Source organism: Marmota flaviventris, chromosome 5, assembly GCF_047511675.1.
Source record: "Marmota flaviventris isolate mMarFla1 chromosome 5, mMarFla1.hap1, whole genome shotgun sequence".
NCBI lineage: Eukaryota > Metazoa > Chordata > Mammalia > Rodentia > Sciuridae > Marmota > Marmota flaviventris.
The window spans coordinates 28,465,563-28,491,189 of record NC_092502.1 but is presented as its reverse complement, the minus strand read 5'-3'; the positions used below and the strand labels follow the sequence as shown (position 1 = coordinate 28,491,189).

At 49.9% G+C, this 25,627-nt stretch overlaps 1 protein-coding gene and 1 pseudogene across 4 annotated transcripts in view; both read right to left on the bottom strand.

Annotated features, from left to right (window-relative positions):
* Positions 1-352: 352 nt before the first annotated feature.
* Positions 353-25,627, bottom strand: part of Sparc (secreted protein acidic and cysteine rich) — a 74,021-nt gene continuing 48,746 nt past the window's right edge. Inside the window, exons 1-10 of one of the 4 annotated variants that reach the window (XM_027938632.3) lie at positions 21,654-21,760; positions 11,350-11,419; positions 10,604-10,669; positions 9,898-9,985; positions 8,370-8,491; positions 6,609-6,729; positions 4,979-5,112; positions 4,230-4,378; positions 2,013-2,161; positions 353-1,517 (exon numbers count right to left, since the gene is read on the bottom strand). In XM_027938632.3, the coding sequence (XP_027794433.1) occupies positions 1,489-1,517; positions 2,013-2,161; positions 4,230-4,378; positions 4,979-5,112; positions 6,609-6,729; positions 8,370-8,491; positions 9,898-9,985; positions 10,604-10,669; positions 11,350-11,406 (915 nt within the window). In that variant the 5' untranslated portion in view covers positions 11,407-11,419; positions 21,654-21,760 and the 3' untranslated portion in view covers positions 353-1,488. Of the gene's footprint in view, positions 1,518-2,012; positions 2,162-4,229; positions 4,379-4,978; positions 5,113-6,608; positions 6,730-8,369; positions 8,492-9,897; positions 9,986-10,603; positions 10,670-11,349; positions 11,420-21,653; positions 21,761-25,627 lie in introns of those variants that run through there. The other 3 variants (XM_027938634.3, XM_071612035.1, XM_071612034.1) reach the window with 3 other exon arrangements.
* On the bottom strand, positions 11,844-25,346 carry LOC114095397 (large ribosomal subunit protein eL24-like; annotated as a pseudogene).

The window sequence follows — 25,627 nt, the reverse complement described above, 5'->3', positions numbered from 1 at the left end:
GGCAGGAGGTTTGCAAATTTCAAGGCTGGCCTCAGCAACTCAGCAAGGCCCTAAGCAACTTAGTGAGACCCTGTGTCAAAAATAAAAGATAAAACGGGCTGGGGATGTGGCCCAATGGTAAGTGTCCCTGGGTTTAACGCCCAGTACTCAAACAAATAAATAAATTAGTGCTCACAGCAACCATACATTCCCTGTGTATAAATAAGTATGTATGTGCAGTGTGTGTCCAAAAACATGGTGGTAGGTTTGCATTTGTGTGGTTGTGTGTAGATACGTGTGCCCACGCGTTGTTGTGCCAGGGTAATAAGGTGCCCGAGACAAACACACATTGCAAAATCACCCAGGAAGGCAGTTTCTAAGTCATTACTTTTTATTTTGAAAGATTTGTCAAACTCTTCACATCACGGTGAGAGTTGGCACAATTAATAAGAAGCAGCTTTCTCATGAAATGCTTGGAGGTGCACGAGTTCTCAGCCTGTGAGATCTGACCATCCCATTGACTTTGAAGTTTCTCTGATTAATAGAAGATGCAAAGGGGAAAAGAAAAAAGGAAGAACGTGCTAGCAACTTAGGATAGCCATTGAAATGTGAAAAAAAAAAAAAATACAACCAATTCACCCAACTCTACTATTTCTGCTTTACTACTTTCTATGTCTCATTCTTGGTTTTGTCTTCCTGCCTGAAATGGCCTCTCATTTCCTGGAGCACCCTCTCCCCCCCAAAAAAAAAAATCCAGAATCTCCAAAAGAAGTTAGGAGGGAAGAAGTCCTTGTAGCTGATCCGCGCCCTCAGAGCACGGAAGGCCCGGGGCTCCCAAAAGTTCAAACAAACAGCCTGATGTGAAAAGAAATTAGACCAGGGTGAAGGAGGAAATGGGCTTCTATGAGAATTTGTGTATTTTTAGAACATGGCCCCAGAATCTTTCAGTCACAGCCCCAGGCAAAAAAAAAAAAAAGACTTGCTTTCTATGGTTCTGGCTGTTGGGTCCCTGAGACCTCGCCCACCACTGTCCCAGGAATGGCCTTGCCAACAACATGTCTGTTACTTCCCGTCCCCACCTCCAGGCCACCTGGGGAAGACCCCAGGCAGCCAACATCATCCCCTGAAATAAAATTAACATAAAGTCTGACTTGGTGAGTATTAGTTTCAAGCAGAATAATAGAAAATCTGAAGATTCAATGTGTGTCGAAGGCAGACTCGAGCGGGTCAGCTTCCACCGTGACCAGCAAGACAATGGCCACGGTGTGCCAACGGCAAGAGAAAGGTGGGGCTGCGAATGGGCGACCCCCAGTTAAGTGACAAGCAAGAATGTCATGACTTGGGTTACCACTTCCATTTTTTAGCACCGTTAATGTACTCATTTAAATCTATGTTAGCACCTTATCCCCAGGCAGAACAACCAACCATCCAAACATTTTAAACATGGGGGGAAACAGGACCGGGAAGATCAAAGAGAAAGAATCCGGTTCTGCAGAAGGAGGCGTGGATTTAGATGACAAGATCCTTGTCGATATCCTCTGCAAAGCAAGAAAAGAGAGTTTACCATGAGGCCCTGGGTGGAGGAGAGGCGCTCCCCTGGAGGGGAAGGCGGTTGGATTCCCACCCACCCAGAGGCAAGGGGGCTGGGGCCAAGGCCAAGGTCCCCAGGGTGTTGGTAACGGAAGAACCTTGCCCCCTGTCTCTGGCCTGTCCCAGTCTCTTACACACCCGCCAAGTTACACTTCCTGCTTCCTCTCCGTAGCCTGCCAGTTCCCAGAATAGTGCTTGGCTCAAAGCGAGGGCCCAAGCTTGAGGTACAGAAATGGAACAAGAAAGAGACCTTGAGAGGGACAGAGAAGGATCTGGAAGACACCTGAGAGAGCAAGGCTCACCCAGCCTGGGAGAGCACACAGGGGTGAAATAGGCACAGAGGGCAGAGACAGCAGAGAAGGGGACTCAGGCAGCCGGCAGAGAGGTGGGGGACGACAGCCCACCACCTGGGGGACCGCGCCATGCCCCGGGCAGACACTCACTCTCCTTGATGCCGAAGCAGCCGGCCCACTCATCCAGGGCAATGTACTTGTCATTGTCCAGGTCACAGGTCTCGAAAAAGCGGGTGGTGCAGTGCTCCATGGGGATGAGGGGCGCACGCAGAGGGGCCAGCTCCGTGTGGGACAGGTACCTGCAGGAGAGGGGCGGGGGAGGGCCTGAGCGCGGGGAAAGCCCCAGCACAGGAGGCATCCGGGTAGTGAGCCTGCACGGCAGCATGGAAAGAGAGAACGTTCCATGCCAGGATCCCAGGTCTATCCCTGCTCTGCCATGATTCTACTGTGGTCCTCGGAGCCCAGCTCTCCCCACCCCTTGATGGAGGGAGAGAAGCTGACCCTAATTTCTAAGGACCCTTCCATTTCTGAGGTGTCCTGGGCTCACTAGCAGAGGTCTCTTGGAGCATTTAACTGTTTCCTAATTAGCCAAGAGTTGGGGGCATAGAAACTTTAAAAAAAAAAATCAAAATATTCAGCACTTCTGCTACTACTAGGTCAGAAACTGGTATGAACACACATTTATACAGCTGCAAATGCCTCGGAAAGGGTCTACAAAGAGACACACCAAACCAGTGCCAGTGCTGACTTCCGGGCCTGGGATGGGCAGCCAGGGTCCAGGGAAGCTGTGAGTTTGCAAAGCTTTATTTTTGCATATCACACAAGGTCTTCTGGGAAGTCTCCTCTGATCTGCCTCCCACCGTCTTCCATTCCTATTCTTCCTGCTACCCGTGGACTCCAGAGCACATGTGTGATTTTTTTTCTTTTTTTCCCAACGCCCTTAACAATTTGTCCCAAGTCACTCTTCCCCTCAAGGGACTCCAGGGAACTTTGGGACTTCAATACTTTTTTTTTTTTTTTTTTTTTCCTAACCAGACCTCACAGCCCATGCAACTCATGGAGGGAATCCCACGATGTTTGAACTGGAAGAAACACTCCCCGGCCCCACCCTGCTTCATTGCACAGGTCGGGATACTGAAGGGAAGGGTGGGGACATAGGCAAATCCACCCACAGCTCTAGGACCAGAGGAGGAGTAGGAGGTGGCTCCCCCAGCCCAGGCTGCAGCGCACTCCCAGATGCATGTTTCCTGCAGGCGCATCTGGAAACCTCTCTCCAGATCCAGTTGTTGCCGTGGGATCCAAGGGCTCAGCCTGAGTTCCAGATGGTCCCCTATGATTTTCCCCCTCTCCATCACAGTGAGTGACTCAGCTGGATCCCTGCCACGTTAAGAGCCTGGGAGAGAAGTAGCTGGGAGCTTCCCAGAGCCCCGGAGAACCCAGCCACCCAGGATGGACCACAGGGTGGGCACGATCCCCACGGACGGGCTAGACAAAGAGCTAGCAGTGAGCATCCCAGAGAGGAGTGTCCCAGGGTGCAGCGCTGTTCCCCCAGACATCTGAGCAGGGTGGCCCTCCTGTCCCCAGTGTGAGACATCTGCTTCTCATGATCAAAGAAAAGGGTGAAAGGGCTCCAGGAAAGAGGGGAAGGGTATCTCCTTCGGGCTGAGCTGGGTTCTTGCTCTCATTGCCACAAGAGCGGGCCTGCGGGTGGTGGCAGAGGTGAGAACAGAGCCTGATCTCTGAGCATTGTTAAAGTCCCTGCCTGGAACAGTCCTAGGCGCAGAAGAGACAGTGTGTACCTCGTAACCACCCAGCTGCCTGCCTATTGTGCTGCATAAGTCATTTGGACAAGGGGCAGGTGACCTCAAGCCAGGGACAAGCAATGTAGTCGAAACCGAGTCCGAATTTTATAGGAACTTCCAGGCTTTGTTGGGACTGGGCCTCAGGATGAGGCTGAGACTCTGCTGGATGATTGTTCTGCTCCCAGATGTTCTGCCAAAGGACAGGGAACATGCCGGCCACCCTTGTACCCCCTGGGGTCTGGTACTCCTTCCTAACTGGTGGGGACCTAAGTCCCAACACTCTCAGAGTTAAGGAGGTATTTTCAGTTCCTGGTGACTTCCACCTCTGGCTCAAGGGCATCTTATTGCTTTCTTCTTCCCAAATCCACATCTTTTCTCCAAATGGCTCTTCCTTTTCTGCTCCAAGCCCCAGACAAACTGTGGGGTCTGAGGCTGGGAACAGTGGAGTTTGCCTAGAGGCTTTCTGGCTGCATCTAGTGAACCCACCAGCCCTGACCCGTGACTCCACCCGCTCCAGGGCCAAGCCAGAGCCGGCCCCTGTGGTCCTGAGGGCCTGGGGTCTTACCCATCAAAGGGGTGCTGGTCCAGCTGGCCAAACTGCCAGTGCACGGGGAAGATGTACATGTTGTAGTTCTTCTCAAAGTCCCGGGCCAGCAGCTCCACAGGGTGGTCGCCAGCTTCCAGGCGCTTCTCGTTCTCATGGATCTTCTTCACCTGTGGGGACAGAGACACGGGTGACAAAGGATCCACAGGAAAACCTCAAAGCCCACCTGGGCCCTTCCCACCTCTGACAGGAGGCCCGGGCAGACAGAAACCAGCCAAGACCTCAGGTCTCAGTAAGGAGAAGGAAGGGGCAGAGGCACTCACTCACAAACAGGCAGGCCTGGGACCCCCTGAAAGTGTCCTTATAGAGCTCCACAGTCAGGGTCACCTGGAGAATGTGCTTAAGGGCAGCTTCCTGGCCACAGAGAAGCTGATGCACCAGGTTAAGGGAAGCTGAGGAGTTAACATCGCATCAGCATCTTGGATTAAAGATCCACAAACTCAGAAAGAAGAAGGCCCAGGACGTGTGTCTCTTTTGTTCAACACTGGGCCGGACAAAATGAGTGGACACCTTACTAAAGGACTTCTCAGGTCCTTTAAGATGCCTGTCAGCCTCCAAAGGCATCAAGGAGAACCACATGCCCTGGTACTCAGGGCCAGTGTGCTTCCCAGGGAGGACGCAGGCTTACAGAGAGGGCCTCGTTCTAGGGCCAGGACAGGCTCTCAGTCAACCCGGGGCCTGCAAGGCCAGGCAGGAAAGAGCCCACTTACTCTCAGCTTCTGCTTCTCAGTCAGAAGGTTGTTATCTTCGTCCCTCTCGTACAGGGTGACCAGGACATTCTTGAGCCAGTCACGCATGCGCAGAGGGAATTCAGTCAGCTCAGAGTCCAGGCAGGGGGGGATGTCTAGGGTCCAGAATACATGGGTGGTCAGCCCAGACCCGGACTCTCCCTGCCTGAGAGCTGACACGCTGCCCAAGCCACTCCACACCCATGCTGGACTCCCACGGCCACTTCACCCAGTGCCTTGGGACAGTGCTCCCCACCTCTGAGCAGCTCCTCCCAGGAGACCCTGTGGGGAGAATGCTCTGGAAATGGGGATGTGCGGAGGTATCCCTCTGCCTCCATGACCTTGATATGCCCTTCTGGGGTCAGGGTCACCTTCCTGGGTGATAGCCGTGGGTGTGAGGCCTGCAGAGGCTGAGCCTGCACTATGTCAAATGTCAGGAGGTGTTTGAAGACAGGAGGCTGGGGAATGAGCTTGGCAGGCTTATTGGGTCGAGGGCAGAGGAATCAGGAAAACTGAGCCTCCAGAACTTTCTCAGAGATAATGACTCCATCCTGCCTTTATAACTTAGCCTCCCAGAGATCAGACCTGGAGATTTCATCCAAGTCCACCCTCTTCTTGGACGCATTGGAGGTCAGTGGAGGAAGAGGCTTACTGCAGACCCCATGATCAGAGCCCCGCCCCCCCCCCCCAGCATCTAGGACAGTGTGGCTGTCTGGGGCAAAAGCCCGCTTCACACCTCGCTGTCCAAGAAATTCCCAACATCTCCACCCATTTCACACCCTGGGCCCCATAACTGGCAGCATAGAGCTAACCACAAGGAGAACCTTCTTTCCTGCCTGTCCTCTACCTTTCTGCAGCCTGCACACCTGAGGCAGGTGAGCCGTTCTCTTAGTGCCACCTGTACCAGAAGGTACTGGGGATGCAATGCGTGTCATCTTGCAAGGGAACGAGTAGTCTGGGGTGTCTCAAACTATGGGCCAGGGGAAACTGCAGCTGGGAACACTAACAAAGGGCCAAGGACATCCTGGTGTCCTTTCTCTCAAACACCTGACTCCCTGGTTTTGAGAGGAGGGTGGTCATTATGTGTCTTAAGAAGGCAGATAGAAATGCACTGGAATAAAGGGCTTATGAAAACATTGAGGAACAGAGCTTAAAAGGAACTGACAGGCATACCCCTAGGTTAAAGCACTCAAATTCAAACATTAAAAAAAAAAAAAAAAAACTCTGTAGGCCCAGGTTAAAAGGTTAAAACATTATTTTTGCTTTACAGTACTGAAGCAGGAAAGATTTGAGTTAGCCTTCTACAAGAACTTCTTCATCATTAGAGAAAAGAAATGTGGTTGTCTTGGGTGCCAGTGGGAAGCTCCAGATATCCTCCCTGATCTTGTGTTTTTATGGTGTCTCCCTTCTTTCCTGGGGTATGTCCTAATTCAGAGCTGAAGGAAACAACTCCATAGACAATCATCTCATTTTATAAATGGGAACCCTGAGGCTCAGAAGGGGAAAGAGATTTGCTCAAGATCACACGGCACAGGGGGTGGTAGAGCCCACACCTGCCAGTGCCAGGGCTCCCTCCCTAAGCTGGGAGCCAAGGGCCCAAGGGAAGACTCACATTTGCAAGGCCCGATGTAGTCCAGGTGGAGCTTGTGGCCCTTCTTGGTGCCCTCCAGGGTGCACTTTGTGGCAAAGAAGTGGCAGGAAGAGTCGAAGGTCTTGTTGTCATTGCTGCACACCTGTTGGCCAAGCACAGAGCCCCTTCCTCATTCCCAAAGCCCTCTGCTGGCCCACACTGGCTGGTTTCAGAGATGGGGACACCGAGGGCCAAGCCAGGAATGCGATGAGCCCAAGGTCACACAGGGAGTTGGTGGTGGGGCTGGGACAAGAGCCCACTCTCTAGGCTCCCAGGCCAGAGGTCAGCCCATGCTGAGAGCCACTGATGGTCTCAGAGCAAAGGCACAACTGAGATAGGATGGAGACCCAGGAGGACATTTGAATGACCAGCCAAAGATGGGGACAGGAAAAAGACATGAGCGATGGGAGATTGTGTCCTTAGAAAGGCCTGCTTGTGAGGCTGGCCTCTGGCTAGTGTCAGGGAACCTGGCTGGTGAGCGGGTCTCTGCACTGTCACAAATCTTCCCCTAACTGATAGGGAGGCTCACTCAACCTAGCCTGCTCAGGCACATGCTTCACTTCATGTTGAACATCTGCTGTCCCCTGGGAGTCTGGAATTTTGGTACACACTAGGCAGAGGGTGCCTAGGTGCCCATCCCCATTAAAACGCTGGGTGCTGAGTCTCTGGGTGGGCTTCTTTGAGCAGAAACAGGTATCTGCATTTTTGAAGATGGGATAAGAGTGAACTCCATGTGGAAGAGAGGAAGAGAATACTCAGGCCTCCCATGGATCCTCCAGTCTCTGCCTGGGTCTTTCCCACTTAGGTTCTGGCTGTATCCTCCACACATCGCTGTAATAGATCACAGCTATGGCATGACCGCATGCTGAGCCCCTCCAATCTCCATGGGAACCTCTGATCATAGGGGTTGCCAAGCAGCAATGCTGAGGGCTCAGCTAGATAGGAGTCAGAAAGTGGCTGTGGTACAGAGGAGGAATTCCTGGCATCAGTGATCTGCGGGATGCGGGAATTGGGAGGCGGAAAGAGTGACCAAGGATGCTCTAACATGGAGCCCGAAGCTACGTCGTCTTAAAGAAGGAGAAGCTAAGCTGTTACCGTATTTGCTGCCCTGAGCTAGGTTACCACTCACACAATGGTGGACATAAGTGGGTATTGATTTGGATGAATGGATGGATGGATACTGGAGGCAGAATGGACAGGTTTGAGAAATAATGAAATAAATAAATAAATAGCATGATGGGTGACTTATTATGTCCTGGGCATTGTCTTACAAAGCCACACAACAACCCTTAGAGTTAAGGACCATTCCTATTCCTTCTTTAGACATGAGAAAACTGAGATTTGTGAAAGACTCAGCAACTTGGCTGAGATCTTATAGCTAACAAGTGATGGAGAGGAGGCTTCAAGTCAACCTCTAATCTGGCTCCAGAAGCAACATTTTTAGACATGATACTCTGCTAAGCTGCACAGGACTTATTCTCCTCTATCGAGTCAGGCGTAGAGCTTGGAATTCTCGAGTCCTGAGAGTGTGTGCATCCAGCACGGAGCTGGGATCGTGATGGTGTTGATGAGATTCTCCTTGGTTGTTGGACAGCCTCGCCCCTGACTCAGCTCCGCTTTTCTGCTGAGACTGGATCTAACAAAGGGGCTCCTGAGACCTGAGCTGCCCTGTAGAACCACCAAGCCCAGGGTTTGCTGGGCAGACGTTCCGAATGCTGCGGGGCCCAGTCCCTTGGCCCTTACCTTCTCAAACTCGCCGATGGGCGCAGGGCAGCTGGTGGGGTCCTGGCACACGCACATGGGGCTGTTGTTCTCATCCAGCTCGCACACCTTGCCGTGTTTGCAGTGGTGGTTCTGGCAGGGGTCTGGTAGGCACACGAGCAGGGAGTTAGCACCCCTGGCTATCATGTCCTCCCCAGGTTGATCCCAGCAGAGCTCTGGACAATTTGCTATGGTCCTATTCTGAGCTTTGGGTGGGCCACCCTGCTCTTCAACTGAGCCTGGCAATCAGCATTTAGGGGAGCAGATGGCTCAGTGTGAGAATGAGAGGTTCAATCCAAGGTCGGGACCAGGTACTTTTTAGGGGCTCAATCTGGGTCTCTGAAACACTGGGATGCCAGATGGCCTCCCTGACACTGAAGCAACCAAGAATTGTGGTCTCAGCTTTCAGCTGAACCATCACAGAGAGGCATTTCGGGAATCCAGGACAGATTTTCCAGAATGGCTTAGCAAGTCAGCTGTGGTCACGGAGCAGTGAGGGTCTATAAAGGAAAAGGGAAAAGGGGCTGAGACAATAGAGCCAGCTGCGTCTGTAAACCCCGGATGAGGTGGGCGTGGACAGGAAAGGAACATGACTCAGGAGACACTCGCCTGCTCCAACAAAAGCTCTGTGCCAGCTCCGTCCAAATGCCTGTTATTTATCCCTTCAGGATGGGAGCTGCATCTAGCCATTTCCTCCTGACGCTTAACTGTGGCTGTTATAATCATCCCTTACTGGATGCTGCTCTGCAGCATGGGGTCAAGTTCTCTGTTGCTTTGGTTCCTTCCCCTTCCAACAGGCCCAGGATGAGGGTCTATGACTTCATCATTCCCGTGCCAGAGGGGAGCAAGGTGAGGGTCAGAGGGGCTGGCAAGCTCTCCTGGAGAAGTCTAGATTCAAACCTTGGTTGGATTGCTTCCAGAGTCCATGCTCTTGACCCCTGGGGTACAGCTACTCAACCTGAGAGCAGGACCCTGAGGCCCATTGGTCTTTCTCCCCCTCGGGCACTGACTCCGTGGGTAATGTTGGGACTCTTGTCTGCTTTCCCTTCTTCGGGGCCTTATTTTCTTGGGCTGAGTGACAATCAGATAAGGTAATAAAGTGTGACCGCTCCCGATCTCCATTCTCAGACATGCTCCTATGCAGGGGCTTAGGCTGAGACAGAGGCCACAGGCCATCTGGGGAACCAGACGTGACTCATGACCCCACTGGGAATGTGAAATCCAACTTCGGAATCAGGGCAAAGAGCTGAGAGGGGAGAAGTCCACTCCCAGCTGGGGAACTTCCCTTCCTGCCATTCAGAGCACAAATGGTCTGGCTATAAATAGATCGGTCCAGGGGACCACGTGCCAAAGAGTATTCCCAACCTCCAAGACCAAGCCGCCTCCTCGGCCTTCTCCTTGGCCCACTGAGGACCACACCCTGCATTTTCTTGAGTAGGCTGGCCTCAGGCCCCAGGCCCAATCAGCCAACGGAGGACTGGATGTGCAGAGTCACAGGCGAGGGACCTACTTTCAGCCACCACCTCCTCTGCGGTTTCCTCGGCACCATCCTCAAATTCGCCTACTTCTACCTGGACAGGGTTGGATCCCACGGTTACCTGAGATGGAAGGAAGAGAATCAATCAAATGGTCCCCACCCTCACCCCAGACCTTGAAGTGAGGGGTGAAGATGGAGGGGGCTTGCCTGAAGCTTCAGATACCCACAAGGAGATGATAGTGAGGTGGAAGGGTGGGCTGAGCCCAGGTCACCACCCAAATGCCAGGGTTGGGGATTTAGATTTAATCTTATATTTTTTATTAACTTCTTAATTTATTAAACACACTTCTTGTTCATCTTAGATTAAATGTTCTGTAGCGCTCTGGAATTCTGTTTTGACGCCCAGGGTGTTAGGGCCAGAAGGGATGCCAAGCCCCCTCACCCTGCCAGCTACACCTGCGCAGATCCCCGTTCATCTGTTTGTGCAAGGGGAGATTTTGGGTGATCATGCAGAAAAAAACTAAAAATTTCCAAATCATGCCTCCCAACTATAGGATTCTATTGAAAATTTGGGAAGCATTCAGGAGCGTGTTGGGATTTGGGAGAATAGGTTGTCCATCTATGCTGTGTGTGCACCCAGGAAGGCGACAGATGCCCTGTTCCAGCAGGGAGCCCCATAGTACCTGTCTGGGTTGCCCAGGGAAGGCATGGGCAGAGAGGGGTCACAGGTGCCACATACCTCGGTCATCTCGGCCACCGTTTCCTCCACCACCTCTGCCTCATCAGGCAGGGCTTCCTGCTGCTGCTGGAAAGAGAAAGTGGGGTTCGGAGAGGTCAGGACCAGGCCAGCTTCATCTGCTGGTAGACTTTGAAGAGCAGTGTGTGGAGACTCCCCAGGCTGCCTCAGGACTGCCATGGTGGGGGGTGGGGGGGGCACAGGACAAAGCAGGGAAGACCAGGGAGGCTCCCCTTTCGTGTGTTTTATATCCAACTATCTAGGCCAGCCTAAAATTTAGTTTGCAAAAGTATTTCTGCTGCTATAGAACACCTAATCTACACTTGTACCTCCCCTTGGCCCCATTTGTTTGGATCGGAGTCTGATTCAGAAAGGGAGCCGTCCCTCTCGGGCTGGATTCTCTCCTAACACCATCCCTGTCACCCCCTCACACTTGACTGCTTGAATTCCTCTCATGACTGAGAGGCCACTTCCTTGGCAACCCTAATCCCCGGCCAGAAGCTCTAACTGCTAGAGTTCATCTTCAAGTTCCACAGAACTCTCTTCTCTGGACCCTCCCCCAACCGGTCCTCATCCCAATTTTTCTTCTGAGCTTTGTGGCTTAAAAGAAATCAATTTTTACAAATGAGACAACTGACTTGAGATGGGGAAGTCCCTGGCCCCTCTGAATATGCAGGGCTGGCAGGTTCAGACGCCCTGGAGCAGGCAGTGGAAGCTAAGAGAAGGAAGATAGGATCCGGAGTACTCACAGGAGCTGCCAGGGCCCTCCCGGCCAGGCAAAGGAGAAAGAAGATCCAGGCCCTCATGGTGCTGGGAACCCTGCAGGAAGAGAGGTGGAGACTTCCATGAGGGAAGGCGTCCTGATGGAGTTACTTCTACATCCCTGGAATATGTGGTTTGGCTTTAGATGGTTTATGTGTTAAATGGTGGTGAAAGATGGGGGAGGAAGGTGGTTCCGTGCTGTATTCTTTCAATCATGATTATAGGAGGAGAAAGTCTAGGTTGAGGGCTAGCCCTCATCTCCTTTATGACCTAGAGCAGCCCTCTGGTTCAGAGCCCCCACAGGAAGCTAGAGATTCAATGAACTTGTCTTGTTTGCTTTTTGTTCATTTTTTACAGTTTCCTTCTATTTATAACAAAGGTACACAGAGTTTTCCTTTTATGGTAATGATAAATAAAAATACACATGTTTAAGTTTTTAAAGCATTTCAACCAAGGTGATGGGCTAATTAGTCAAGTTTGGTCATGCTAATTCAAGCCCTTTAATCCCTGATGTCCTAAGATTATTTTCTTTCCTATTCTCCAGTTCCCCCTCCTCCTCCTCCTCCTCCTCCTCCTCCTCCTCCTCCTCCTCCTCCTCCTCCTCCTCCTCTGTCTCCTTCCTACCCGCTCTGCAGTGGAAGAAGTTAATAGAGAGCAACCTCCTGCCAATCCGAAACAATGAGATCCACGTTTACAACAAACAATAATGTTCAAGTGTGACCCATGGAAACTTGAGGGTGACCACATTTTTCTCTATTCTACCCGGAAAGGGCAGCACTTCTTTGGATTCTCCAAGGAAACCATCCAAATACTTCTTATTACGTTGCACAGGGGATGTTAGTTACGATCTAGAAAGTTTCTCTGCCTGCCCAGATCACTGCTAAGACCTGGGTCTCTAGATGCCAAACCCTAGACTCTAATACTCATGGCTATGAGGTAATTTGGAGCAGAATCTTTAATGATTCGATGCCAAAATCTCATCCCCAACAAAGGGTCTGTGATGGGGACATTTTATTTCTTGTGCTAACTAAATGGGCTTTCATTTCCAATTTGCTTTAGAAAGTTCTTCCTTATTCTGATTCAAATCTGCATCCCTCAAACTTCTCCTGGTCTATCATTTCTCTCTTTCTGCACCACCCAGAACAAGCCTGCTCCCTTTGTCCCCAAATAGCTTTTCAGTCAAGGGCAGCCTTTTCTTTCCTCTCTTGTCCCATAACTCCCATCGGGCTCATCATCCCCAGGTCCTTCCAAGACTTCTCAACTGACCAAGCATGACAGTGGGAGTTCCCTAACATTGTGGAATTCCTCAGCTGGGAATTAAATGCCAGGAGTTCTTGTTCTACCTCAAGACTTTACTATGTTAATTAAGTCTTTTGTCCTCTCTTGGTTTCTCCATCTGTCAACTGAGGATGTTAGATCAGGTGAACTTTGAGATAGACTGGGTTTAAAATGCTCTTGCAATGCCACAGGCAAGCCTGGGGGTGTTGCTCAGTGGTAGTGTGCTTCTTTAGCATGATAAGACCTGGGTTCAGTCCTCAACACCAAAAAAAAAAAATCACAGGCACAAGTTGGTCTTGGTATGTGTCCTGTCCTTGGGCATCACCCATCTTTCCTTGGATGACAGTATTTGGGTACAAATGGTCCTTCACTGGGCTCAAAGAGACAGAAATCCTCAGCCCCTGTTTTATGAGGTGTGCATGATATAAAACTAACAGGAATCTAAAGGAATTGGCGTGCGAGCTTGGCATTGCTTCACAATGGCCCCAGCTCTCCAAGGAGTCCAGTCTTCCTTCTTCAGGAAGTTTCTGGAATGTTCCTCTCCTTCACACAGTTGTTCACTTGTCTCCCCAGGCTCAAGTGGAAAAAGTCTTCCGCCTTTCTTCCCCATTTGGAAGACATAAGTTAAACAACTCCTGCATGTGGCTTTGGGCAAATGGGACAGGAGAGGAGGCATCAATGAAGGACTTGTCTGAGATGAAAGTTTTAGGATCAAAGTGAGACTGGCAGTTGGAACAACAACAAAAAGTCACCCCGTCTAAACTACAATGTCAGAGAAGTCATGTCACTGGAGAAATAGCCCAGCTAGGACTGAAAATGTAATGAGCTTCAGATTAGAGAGCCAGAAAGATGTGCTCTTCAGAGTCTGTGTCCCTCATCTGAGCAGGGACACAGACACAGAAGTGTCCCTCAGCCATGACCAGGGAGAATCTTTGTTGGTTGGCTCTCTGGCTGCACAGGCACCCTCTCGGCCATCCCCATCTCTGGCCTACGTCTTGCTGGGTTTTATGGTTCCAGGGCACTCTCACATGCACATTGGCCCCTTGGAGCCTGGTGGCAACACTGGGCAGACAGTGCGTTAGAGTCCCGAGTCCTGCTTTCCCAGGGAGTCTGAGGTCAGAGGGAGGGGGCCCCTGCCCACAGTCTCACAGCATCTGAGCACATTCCAGCTTGACAGACCCTCCTCCCCTCATGGAGCCGTGAGCCTAATAGGGATTATGCTCTGAAACTGAGGTGGGGGCAGGGGAGATATGCAGGTAGAGACTGTTGAAAATGAAACACAGCATCATAGAGGAGTTATGCTCCACAGTGCTACATTCTCAGTCCTAGAACCCTTTTCCTCCAAGACGACAGGGTGACAGGAAAGGGAAGCAGCTGGACTCTTCCGGAAGCACAGCCATTCTTCCTGCATACCCATGAGATACCTGCCTGAGGTTCTGTAAAACACCGCTGGCCAAAGAGGCTGGGGTCCACCCTGCAAAGCTAGTGGGGCATAAAAGTCACCCCAGGCAGGTCAGAAGCCAGTGTCGAGACCCAGCGTTTGGGACTCACCAGCTGTGACCCTGTGCCAATCAAGCCTAGGTCTAGTATGCCCAGTGACAGCCCAAACACCCTCTGTATAAACCAGGGTTAAATTAAAACCTTGTCTCTAGGGAAGACAATCCAGCATCCCATGGAGGGCTCAGAGCAGATAGATCTTCCTGCCTAAGAGTACAGATGAGAAGACTGAGACCCCTAGAGAGCTGAGCTGATAGCTCTGGGGCATGAGCAGAGAGGCTTGGGGGAGGACCCAGGCAGCCGCCCTCCGCCACTGGTCTGTTCTCCATCTCAGGGAGCCATTTCTGTAGAGCCTGCTCCTTCCCAAGTGGTCACCTAAACAGCCCCTGCTGGGCTGAACTAGCCACAGTGCTAGGAAAAGAAGCGCCTGGTCAGAGGAGGCACTGGAGGTGTATTTCCCTTGGTTTGGTGGCCACCAAGCGCAGAACCCACGCCCCCACCCTGCCAGGGCAGCCTCCTGTTCCGTACATCGAGTCCTGTCCTTTGCCTTTATTTGCTCTGGAGCCAGCTGAAAACCCGTCCTGGGCTGCCAGCAGGACACGAAACTCAAGGTCACTTCTCTGTCTTTAGAAAGACTCTAGGGATGGAAAAGTACAGCCAGCCCCCCAGCTTGCCTCCCCCCAAACATCAATGGCCTTCTCTGGGGCTCTCCCTGGACGCTGAAAAGTCACTGAGTGTCAGAACTGGAGGAAATCTCAGAATCAGAATTTTAGATCGTGTGACTCAGAATCATCTTAGGCTCCTAGAAGAGAATCACAGAACCTGAGTTTTAATCATCAAATCAATTTCTTTCTATCTTATCTTTCATTCATTCTTTCTTTCTCCTTTCTTTCCTTTTTTTTTTTTTTTTTTTGTGTGTGTGTGTGTGTGTATGTGGTACTGGGGATGGTACTCAGGGCACTCTACCACAGTCCTTTTCATTTTTTATTTTGAGACAGGGTCTCGCTAACTTGCCGAGACTGGCCTTGAACTTGGGATTCTCCTGGGTCAGCCTCCTAAGCATCTGGGATTACAGGTGTGCGCCAGTACACCCCCCTGCCATCCTTAAATCTTAACTTGAGTGAAAAGAGTTTAGGGAGGATTGTGATTCAAAAGAACTTTCTAAGATGATGACAATATTCTATATCTGCCTTGCCAGGTGCAGCAGCTCTTGACCATGTGCCATCATTGAGCACTCGAAATGTGACCAGAGCAAATGAAGAGAATTTTTTATCGTATTTCATTGTAATTAATTTAAATCTAAATAGCCAGCTGTGGCTAGTGACTACCATACTAGAACAGTGGTTGTAACGGCAACGCAGCACAAAGGTAAGCTCATGGGCACTGGAGCCAGAATGTACAGGTTCAAGTCCTGGCTCAGCCACTTAGCAATTGTGGGATCTTCAGAAACGAGCTTTGCCTCTCTTGAGTCTCAACGAGTTCCTCTGTCTGTGGAATGGACAGAATAACATACCTACCTCGAAAGGCTCGTGGATAATCTGCACTAGAGGGCACAAGGTAAGCAGTAAGCAATGTTGTGCAGAAGAGCATCTTAGAATTCAAGCATCCAGAATCTCCATCCCCCTCAACAATTCTGTGAAAGAATCCCAGCTCTTTGTCTGTTTGCCCAGGGGAAAGGTGTGTTGGGGTGGAACAGAAGAAATATTGCCCAGATTGGCCTGGGGGAGACCAGCCTAGCTTCCAGAGAGTGCAGTAAGGATGGCCAGGCCCCAGGCTGGCCTCTTAGTGGGCTGCTGACGCAAGCCAAACATTTCACTCCCACTGTCTGGCTTGGAAACAAGGGTTCCAAAATCACATGTTGCTTGTAAACAATCCCAAAGGGAGGAAAACAAGTTTAGAGGCTAAGAAAGGAAGCCATGTGCCAGGAGCCAGGACTCAGAGGCAGGGAGGGTGGGCTCCACAGAGCTTGGGCCCAGCCAAGTCAGAGACGTGGCACTGTGGCCAAGGTGGGGACACTGGCACTCCTGTTCATGTCCTGGGACCAGACCCAGTCACTCAGAGGTGGCCTTGTGAAGTAGAAGTTAGGGGTCTTGAGATCAAGTTTCGCTCCCAGATCACTGTGCAAAATTGGAGAAGATTTCTTTCCTCTCTGGATCTAAGCTACCCTGTCCTGACTGTCCAACAAAGAGGCTATTCTATATATTTGTTTGTTTGTTTGTTTGTTTATTGGGAGAGGTACTGAAAATTGACCACAGGGGCACTTTACCGCTGAGCTACATCGCCATCCTTTTTTTATTTTGTGACAGATTTTGCTAATTTGCTAAGTGTCTCACTAAATTCAAGGTTGGTCTTGATCTTGTGATCCTCCTGCCTCAGCCTCCCAGGTTGCTGGGATGACGGGTGTGCACCACCTACTGTGCCTGGTTTCAGGAATCTGTTTTAGATCAGTGATGTTCAAGATTAAGTAAAGCAGAAAATACTCCTTCAACCAAGCTTCCTGCAGAAATCCCATATTTCAAGCAAGTAGAAGTTTTTGCATCTGTTAAGCATGTGAATATGTCTGATTAATAAATAAGCTTGAAAAACAAGAGGAGGTACAACTGGAGTGGAGTTGAGGGCTGGAAGTTCTACCCACTAAGCTGTACCCTGAGACATCTTGGAACATCTCAGGTTCTTTTAGAAACAGATGGAAACCCTTGGACACAGCAGTCTTTCTTTACTTGTTTTTTTTTTTTTTTTTTTTTTTTTTGCACCAGGAATTTGAACCCAAGAGTGCTTTACCATTGAGCTGCATCTCCAGCCCTTTCTATGTTTTATTTTGAGATAAGTTCTCACCAAGTTGTTTAGGGACTCACTAAATTGCTGATGATGGCCTCAAACTTGAGATCCTCCTGGTTCAGCCTCCTGAGTCACTGAGATTATAGGCCTTTGCCACCTTGCCCACCTCAGCTCAGACTTTACGAGCCAACTCAGGCAAAAGCTTTTTGGAGTATCGCCTCTCCCCACTGGCCATAGACATTTCATTTCCACGTGTAATATTTCTTGATGGAAGGGAATAAGCTAAGGTAAATGGTGAGGACATTGAGGATGCTAAAATCCAGGATTGGCTGGGCACGGTGGAGCACACCTGTAATCCCAATGATTTGAGAGGCTGAGGCAGGAGGATCGAAGGTTCAAGGCTGGCCTCACCAACAAAGCAGGGCCCTGTCTCAAAAAATAAAGAGGATTGGGAATGTAGTTCTGTGGCAAATCATCCTTGGGTTTAATCCCCAGACCCAAAGATAAACAAATAAATAAATAAATTTTTAAAAAATAAAATAAAACCTACGATTGGAGAGCTTTGAGGACAACTCAGAGGCGGCTCCAGATTCTGAGACTGTAATCAGCCTGGCTGAGATTCCATAAAATCTCCTAAAATGCCACGTTTCACCGCGGCTGGCAGAGGCTCAGGGTGGAGCCCCAGGCAGCCTCCTTGGCGCCCCCTAGAGGACCACTGCTGCATCAGGGTGACCACAAATGGAGGGGATAAGAAATTAGATCAAAGTGTCCAGGCTGTCACATCCTACAGGATAGCAAACATGTGGCATATCTGCCTTCCACAACCTTCTTGTTCACGTGGCAGACATTACTAATCCACCATATTCCCTTTCCCCAAAAGTCTAGAGTGGTATCATACTGCTGAACACAGTTCTTTTGGTAGCCACTATGGATGGATTACCATTGTCAGGCCACACGAAGGTTCTTTGCCATGCTTCTTGTTTTAAAGAGAGAAAAATTGGGGTTTAAAGAAGAAAAATAAGTCACTCAGGGTCTTATAGCAAGCTGGTGTCTTTCTCAGAAATATCTAGATTTTTTTTTTAACCTGACAAATCTGAAATCCTAATGCTATGACTAGCACAAGGGACCCAGAATGATCCCCGAATGAGAGGAGTTAATACCAAGTTTCTGGAAGAACCCAGCTCTGGGGAGAATTGGTGTCACTGCTCCTATCTCTCCCCTAGACACCAAGCTCTATCACTTGATGAGCCAGGGCAGAGTCCCTTTGCCACCTAAGACATCTCTTGGCTAAAGAGAAAGTGAGGGCTGCTTTCTTAAATTATTCTGTCAAGTTAGTACGTGCCGGCCCTAGCCCTGCACAGCCCAGCTGTCCCTGGGTTCACCATTGAGGCTGGAAGTGAGAGCAGGAAGGATCCAGGTTGTGCTGTGGAGGACAGGGAACTTCACTATCCCTGGGCTGCCTGGAAGCTCAGCCCAAGATCCCGTCCTCTCCTTCTAAGTTGGAGGTCAGGGAGGGAGCCAGCAGGAAGCAGGCTCCCTCCCTGATTAGCCACATTTGTTGGCCCTTTGAGCCTAATGACAAAGCCTCATGGGCTGGGACAGGCCATTGCGGGCCAGAAAAGGGGAGAGAAAAGTATTGCCAATCACTTATGCCCACAGGATTTACAGCCTGTGGAGGACGGTACATGAGCCCGACTCCAAACCCACCAGAAGTGGGTGGGAGGCACTCATGGCGAACATCTGGATGGTTCAAAACACCTGGAAGCCTGGTTCAGACTCCAACCTGTCCTGTGACCTCAAGTGAGTTCTTTTCCCATCTTTAACTCCAATTTCTCTGTCTCTAAAACATAAGGGTTGTTAGGGGGTGCATGTGCATTACATGTCTGTCCCTTGTTACAATCGACATTCTGTGAGCATGTGTGTGTCAAAGTATTGATCAGGGAGAGGTAGGTGGGCGCACGACATCGCGCCAGCTTATACAGGAGGTATTTATTTTTAGCTGTGCCAGTGGCGCCTGTTGGTGAGTCGGTGTTTATACTGTGCCCCCAGGTGAGTTTGTGTCTGTCCCTGTTTATCTCCGCATACTTATCAACATCCTAAATAACCTCAAGAGCCAAATGTTCAACTGTTTACTTCACATCCTCAGTTCTGCTCGTTCCTTTCCACCATCTTTTCCTATTTATAGCTTATTTTCAGCGAAGAAAGCTGCTGTTCTGAGAAGCAACCCCAGCTATGCTATTGGTTAAGGAATCTTTACAGATGGAGGCCATTAGGCAGCCCTGGGTCCCCAGGCCCCTTCTCTCTAGTTTCCTTTGCACTGGGGAGGAGAGAAGTGCTGCTCAAAATGTAGGCCAGCTATTCCCCCAGAGGAAGGGAGTGGCTGAGATTTGGGTTCTCAGGGCTTTAGAGCTGGCCGGGTGCCTGGAGACCATCTAGCTTGGATTTCCCATGTAACAGATCAAGAAACTGAGGCCCAGAGAGGGGTAGTGTCTTTCCCATCGTCACCCGCTCTTGAGTTGGAACCATGTCTGTTGGCTCCCTGGGCCAATGCTCTCTCTGCTTGCAGGGGAGGGTCTCTCACTCTTGGGACATAGACAAGGTCCTCAAGTCAAAATGTAAACATGAGTTTTTAAAAAGATATGCCTGTCTGTTCTTTTAGTAAAGAGAAGTTCTACACAGAGCCTGAAACGATGGAGCCACCAGGGGAAAAAAGCTGGGAATCATTTTGCCGGCTCTTTGAATTTCCATAAATCCATCACCTCTAAAAACCCAGAGCATAAAGTGCATTATGAAATGCATTATCCCATTTCATCCATGCAATGCTCTCTTAAGGAGGCTGCCGTTATTGCCCTTTAACCCAGGAGGAAACTGGAACTCAGAAAGGGGACCCATTAGTTCAAGGTCAGATGACAGCTTCTGAGCTCAGCTAAAAGAAAAGAAAAATCTTTGAATACCCAGTTTAGGGAGCTTATCACAGTCCTTGGCTTCCTGGGACACTGGGAGATCTGGACAGGGCCTAGAGCTTTGCAGTCATCCTTGTATGGGGGAGGGGGGAGAAGGAGGGTGGGGACATTGAGAGTGAGCCTGACGTTCTGAGTGTTCCCAGCGTCCCCTCCCAGCCAGCAGGCAGAGACCCTGAAAAAAAAGGTTGCCGTGGTAACTCGCATTCCTCGGAGAGTGAGTCACGGCAGAGAAGAGCCTTTTGGTGGGTGGGACTTGGAGAAAGTTTCAAAAGTTGATTCCTTCTCCAGGCAACCCCCTCCCCCTCCCTCCACGTCCCTGCTCCAGGCTTTGTCGATGTGGCAGCTGATGGCTGCAAGTTAACTCTCTCTTTTCCCCAACCACCCCCATTACAGCATTTTTCACCCTCCTGCAAATATAAATTTGTTTCCTTGCCTAGTCCATTCCCCTACATTGGGCCCTCTGGTATTTTGGGGGGTCAGGCACCCATGGGAGAATACCTTAAGCCTAGAAACTGTATCTCCATGTCTCTGTCTCTGACTCTGTCTCTCCAGGGCACATAATTTTAAGGGACTCACAGAGGGCTTGAAACCTACTCAAAGGGCAGTTCGTGGACTTCCTCGGAAGTTTCCAAGGACACCCAGCACCCCAAAGACCAACCCTCTTCCTTTACAGATAACAAAGCTAAATGCAAAGGAGACACTTACCTAAGACAGTTCACCAACTGAGTTCCTGAAGTCCGCCATCCTACCTAGGGGTTGCTTCTCACCAAACCACCAGAACTGGGGTATATGGGAATTTAGTCCTAGGGAGCTAGGACTAGGGATGCCAAATATGGTCCTCCCTGGGGAAGGTGCAGGTCTCTCTGCGTGCTTTTGAGGAGACTCATCTCAGGACACAGAAAGTCACTTGGAGGAGCCAAGGAGGATGAAGAAAGGTGGGGGACACGTCTGAAGATGCCCTAACATCAGACAGGTTGGACCCAGCCCAGTGTGGAGTCTGCACTTCTCACAACAGTGGGGCTTGGGGCCCTAGGGGTCCTACCTGCCCTCTCCCTCCCTTTCCAGGAGACCTCCTGCCACACCCTGCTCCCTGTGCCTTGGCTGGATGATATCTGATAAGGAGTTCCTGAGTTGACCATCCCAGAGAGCCCAGGAGGGACAATGGCCAGCCCAGGACTGGCTGTGCCAGGTGCCATTTCAGGCTAACCGGCGTGGGGTGTAGGGGATGGTGTGTGTGTTTGTGAAGAACTCAAGGGAGACCAGCCTTCCCAGAGCAGGTGCTGATTAAAGGTGAAGCCCCCTCCCTTTGCCTTTCAGGGGTCAATTTATCATTTGTGCAAAGTCCCTTTTGGAAAACAGAGTCCCCGACCCCGAACAAAGTCTAGGGAGCCGGACTAACTCTGTTTGCCGGTCAGGTCCCAGTGGTAGCTGTGACAGGATCAGATTCCCAGGAGAGGAGGAGGGGGCAAAGAGGACAGGCAGGGAGCCTCTGCAAGCAGGGATACGGGCGTGGAGAGAGACACAGAGAGAAAACACTTCCCCAGGGACAGAGATTGTTTCCTGCAGACCTAAAAGGAAAACCAAGTTGCACTGTGCATCCACCTTCTGAAAAAGCAACAGGCACAAGGGTCTGGGATCCTGCCCTCTGGGGCAGTTGTGATGGAGCCCCAGGGAGACACGCATCCCATAGCACCGCTTCCTGTCCCTTGCTAGAGATGTGGCCTAGAGTGATCTGGGTGGGTGCAGCCATAGAAGGGAACGGCCGTGCCACTTACCTTGGTGGCGGGCAGGCGGCAGGCAGAGCGCACTCGCAGTCTGAAGGTCCGAGGGAATGTGGAGGGGTTTAGAGACAGGCAACAGGAAGCCACTCAGAGCTCTGGGCTGGGTCTATCTCCCCCTCCGCCCGCGGTCCCTCCTCCTTCTCTGTCTCCTCCTTCCCCTGGCCTACCTCCCCCTTCTCCCAGAGCCAAAGCTCTCTCTCTCTGTCTTTTATTTCTTTCTTCCTTTCCTTGTGGTGGGCTGTCCTGACCAGACACCCCAACCCGCCTGCCCCATGTGTTCTGGGGCTGCTGCCTAAACAGCCACACAGGGTGCCAGGGCTGGAAGGGCTCACGGAAACCACCTAGAACAGCCTCGTCCTTGTTCAGAGGGGACTGAGGCTTGGGGAGTGCGAGGGATTCCCCAAGGGCCCCCAGGAGCAGAGCCAGGCCTGAGTGTCTGGTCTTGCAAGCAGCGATCTTGACAAGAGGCCGCCCCAGTATTGGGCAATGCCGAGGAGGGCAAAGCCTTTCGAGGGGGTGCATTTGTGACAAAGGCAAGGCCAGCTCTTTTGTCTGTACAGACAGAACAAGCCGCTGGTGGTGACAACATCCTTGATGATTTGGGGTGTGGTCTAAAGAACAACCACTCTAGCTCCTGTTTGCACCGTGGGTAGGGAACAAGAGGGAGACTTCCAACTGAAGACCTGGGTCATGAGCGCAGAGAAAATAAGGTGACTGATAATAGGGATAATCGAAGTAGTTGCAATAGCCACAGTCTATCGGGAACTTCGTAATCTTCACAACAACCTTTTGATTTGGGGATCGTTATATTATGTCATTTTGATAATCAGGAAACTTAGGAAGTCAAGTAGTTTGCCCAAAATCACCTGGCCAAAGGTGGTATAAACAAGCCAATTGTACATTTTCACTGTTTGTTTATTTTTCTTTTTTCTTTTTCAGTACTGGAAATTGGACCCAGGGGCAATTTACCACTGAGCTATATTCCTTTTTATTTTTTATTATTTTTTTTAATTTGTTTTAATTAGTTGTATGGATGCTAATTCCTTTTTTTTTTTTTTTTTGAGACAAGGTCTTACTTAGTTGCAGAGGCTGGCCTCCAACTTGTGATCCTCCTGCCTTAGTCTCCCAAGTAGCTGGGATTATAGGCATGTGCCACCATGCCACCATGCCTGGCCAATTTGGTTCACTCTTAGGTTACTTGAGCTGCTGCGTGCAATAAATCCTAACTGAATATCCATTGCATGCCAGGCCTTGAGGGGTTTAAGAATTAATATCTGCTCCTTGTCCTCAAGGAGCTTTGGACATTGCTGAAAGGACATGCCCTATGCAGTTTCCCCCTGAAACTTTATTGTTTATGAAACAAATGGACAAATGGGGGGAAGGACACAATCATCACGCTGACAGCAGTGAACACAGGGACAGGGAAAGGCTGGCTTCAAGGGTGAGTGGTTTTCAGAGACCTTGAAGACAAGTGACACACTCTAAGGCTTATCCCAGGGCTCAGATTGGTGGAGGGTTCTTAGAAGAGGTGGACCTTGAAGCATGGATTGGGTTTGAATAACATGGAAGGGGAGAAGGCAGAGAATGTTCTCATGACAAATTTCTACATGCCACGGCCCCCGCCTCTCTTGCCATCCTCTCTCCACTATCCTCTTGCCCACTCTGCTCTGTCACAACAGCTTCCTTTCAGTTCCTCAGCTATGCCAAAGTCATTTCTACCCCAGGATCTTTGCACTTGCTCTTCCCTCTGCCAGAGACACATTTCCATCTAATCTTCCTGTGCCTGGATCTTTCTCATTCTTCAGGTCACCTTTTAATGTCACTTCCTTAGAAAGGCCCTGCTTGACCATTGACCCCCTCTGCAAACTTAAACTGTCTCCCTTCTCTCAGGGACAGTTCATTCCCGTACACTGTCCTATTTCCTTCCCACACTCATCACTATCAGAAACTGCTTGCCTCCCCCACTAGACAGAAGCCCATGAGAACAGGAGCTTCGCGGGTCTTGTTCACTGCAGTGTTCCAAGCACGTTGAGTAGTGCAATCACCTAACTGAAGAAAGAGGGCTTGTCTTCTCCTAGGGTTCCAACCTGGAACAGGGTCCAACGTGGGTCTTTAGAGACCCTCAAACCTAATGCAATTATTATGAATATTAGGGAATCTTTGAAATTTTCTACAGAGAACTTCCATGGCTTCCTTCAGGTTCTCAAAAGGTTCAGTTAGGAATCCAAAAGGGAACTTCTTCTCCAGAAGACTCTCCAGGCCTCTCCCTGACCTAAGAGTCAAGAGCTTTGGGCTGTAGAATACAGGATGCTGGAGGACTCCCCTGTTACCTATTCTGTCATTTACACAGGTGTCTACTTTTGTAAGATTGGTTCACTATAGCTCCTAAGCATCATGGGGACTAAAGTTTTATAGGTTGCTTCATAAATTAAGATGATGATTCTGAGGAGGGTGGGCCATGGGAACGATTCCTAGTCTTTGGCAGGAGTTCCCAGGTGACCTTTTGGTTCAGGAATTGGAAACCTGGCAGGGGCTAAGCTGAAGCTGTGTGACAGAGATTCCATCCAGGAGTCATTCGGAGGCCCCTAAAGGGACACCCTGAGCCAGAATCCCTCAGAGAAGGAAAACATGGCAGGTTTTTGTTTCTAGAATGAAAATTTTCTGGGGAATCAGGAGCCTCTGGAGCAAGGATGATTCTGATCTAGACAGGGAATTGAGGCTGTGCCCCTCTGCCACTGAGTCACAAATGACTTTGAATTTATCCCTGCCCCTGTCTGAGCTACAGGTTTTCTTATTCACTTCTTTTCTTTTCTTTTTTCTTTCTTTTTTTTTTTTTTAGGGGTTATAGGTGTGTCTTTATTTAAAAATCTGATCTGCCCATTTATCATTTTGTACCAACTCAGGGAACAGAAAATTTCACAGGTTCCACAATCTTCTCTGTGGGAGCCTTCGTAGCAGTCACTGCTGCCTTTTTAGGTGCATGTTTAGCCTTTTTGGCTTGCTGGGCAATGCTGCTTCCTTGCTCTCATTGAGGCTTTCCCACTTCTGGTTTCTAATTCTTCTTGGCCTTTGTATCAGCAAGAGATGCACCCAGTGAGGGACCCCTGGAATTTGACTACACGGAGGCTTCTTCTCTTTTGAATTTCTTTTTAGTGTACAGTCCAGTTTATCTGTTCTTGGAAAGGAACACCAGCTCACATTGCACATCAAGAAACTGGAAGTGCTTCCCACTGGTCCTGGTGTAGCACCTTCCATGTCTGGGGTAGATCTCATTGTGACTAAAACTGAACAGCTTGATTTTCATGACAGCAACTGCTGGGGAAGAAGAAAGATGGCACGGAGAACTGCACTATGTACGTTCATTGGTAAAAAGAGCAGGCAGCTAAATGGTAGCATTGAGAGCCATCATTTATTAAACACCTACGGTACTTTGTGCTGAGCGCTGAGCTAAGTCCTTTGCCTAGATTTTCTGATTAACCCCTATGAAACAGGAACTAATTATTATCTTCATTTTATATATGTAAAAAATGGAGTTCAGATCAATAACTTGTTCAAACATCTGGCAAATCAGGGATTCAAACCAGATTTAAGGAGCACCAGAGTCCAAGTGCTCAACTACTACAGTCAACCTCCTTCTAAATCCTCTTTTAGCTCTGACATTCATAGATCCCAGGCCACACGGCTCCCCCCCCCACACACACACACACACTACTTATATGCACTTTACTTAATCAAGAGGTTTTTTTTTTTTTTAGTTGTTGATGGACCTTTATTTTATTTTTATGTGGTGCTGAAGATCAAACCCAGTGCCTCACATATGCTAGGCAAGCGCTCTACCACTGTGCTACATCCCTAGCCCCAATCAAGAGCTTTTTTATTGTATATAAACTGTTTTAAGAAGTTTATCTCAGCTTGTTTGTCCTGATATGAGGGAGTTATTTTGGATTTCTAGGCTCAAGACTGTTCTA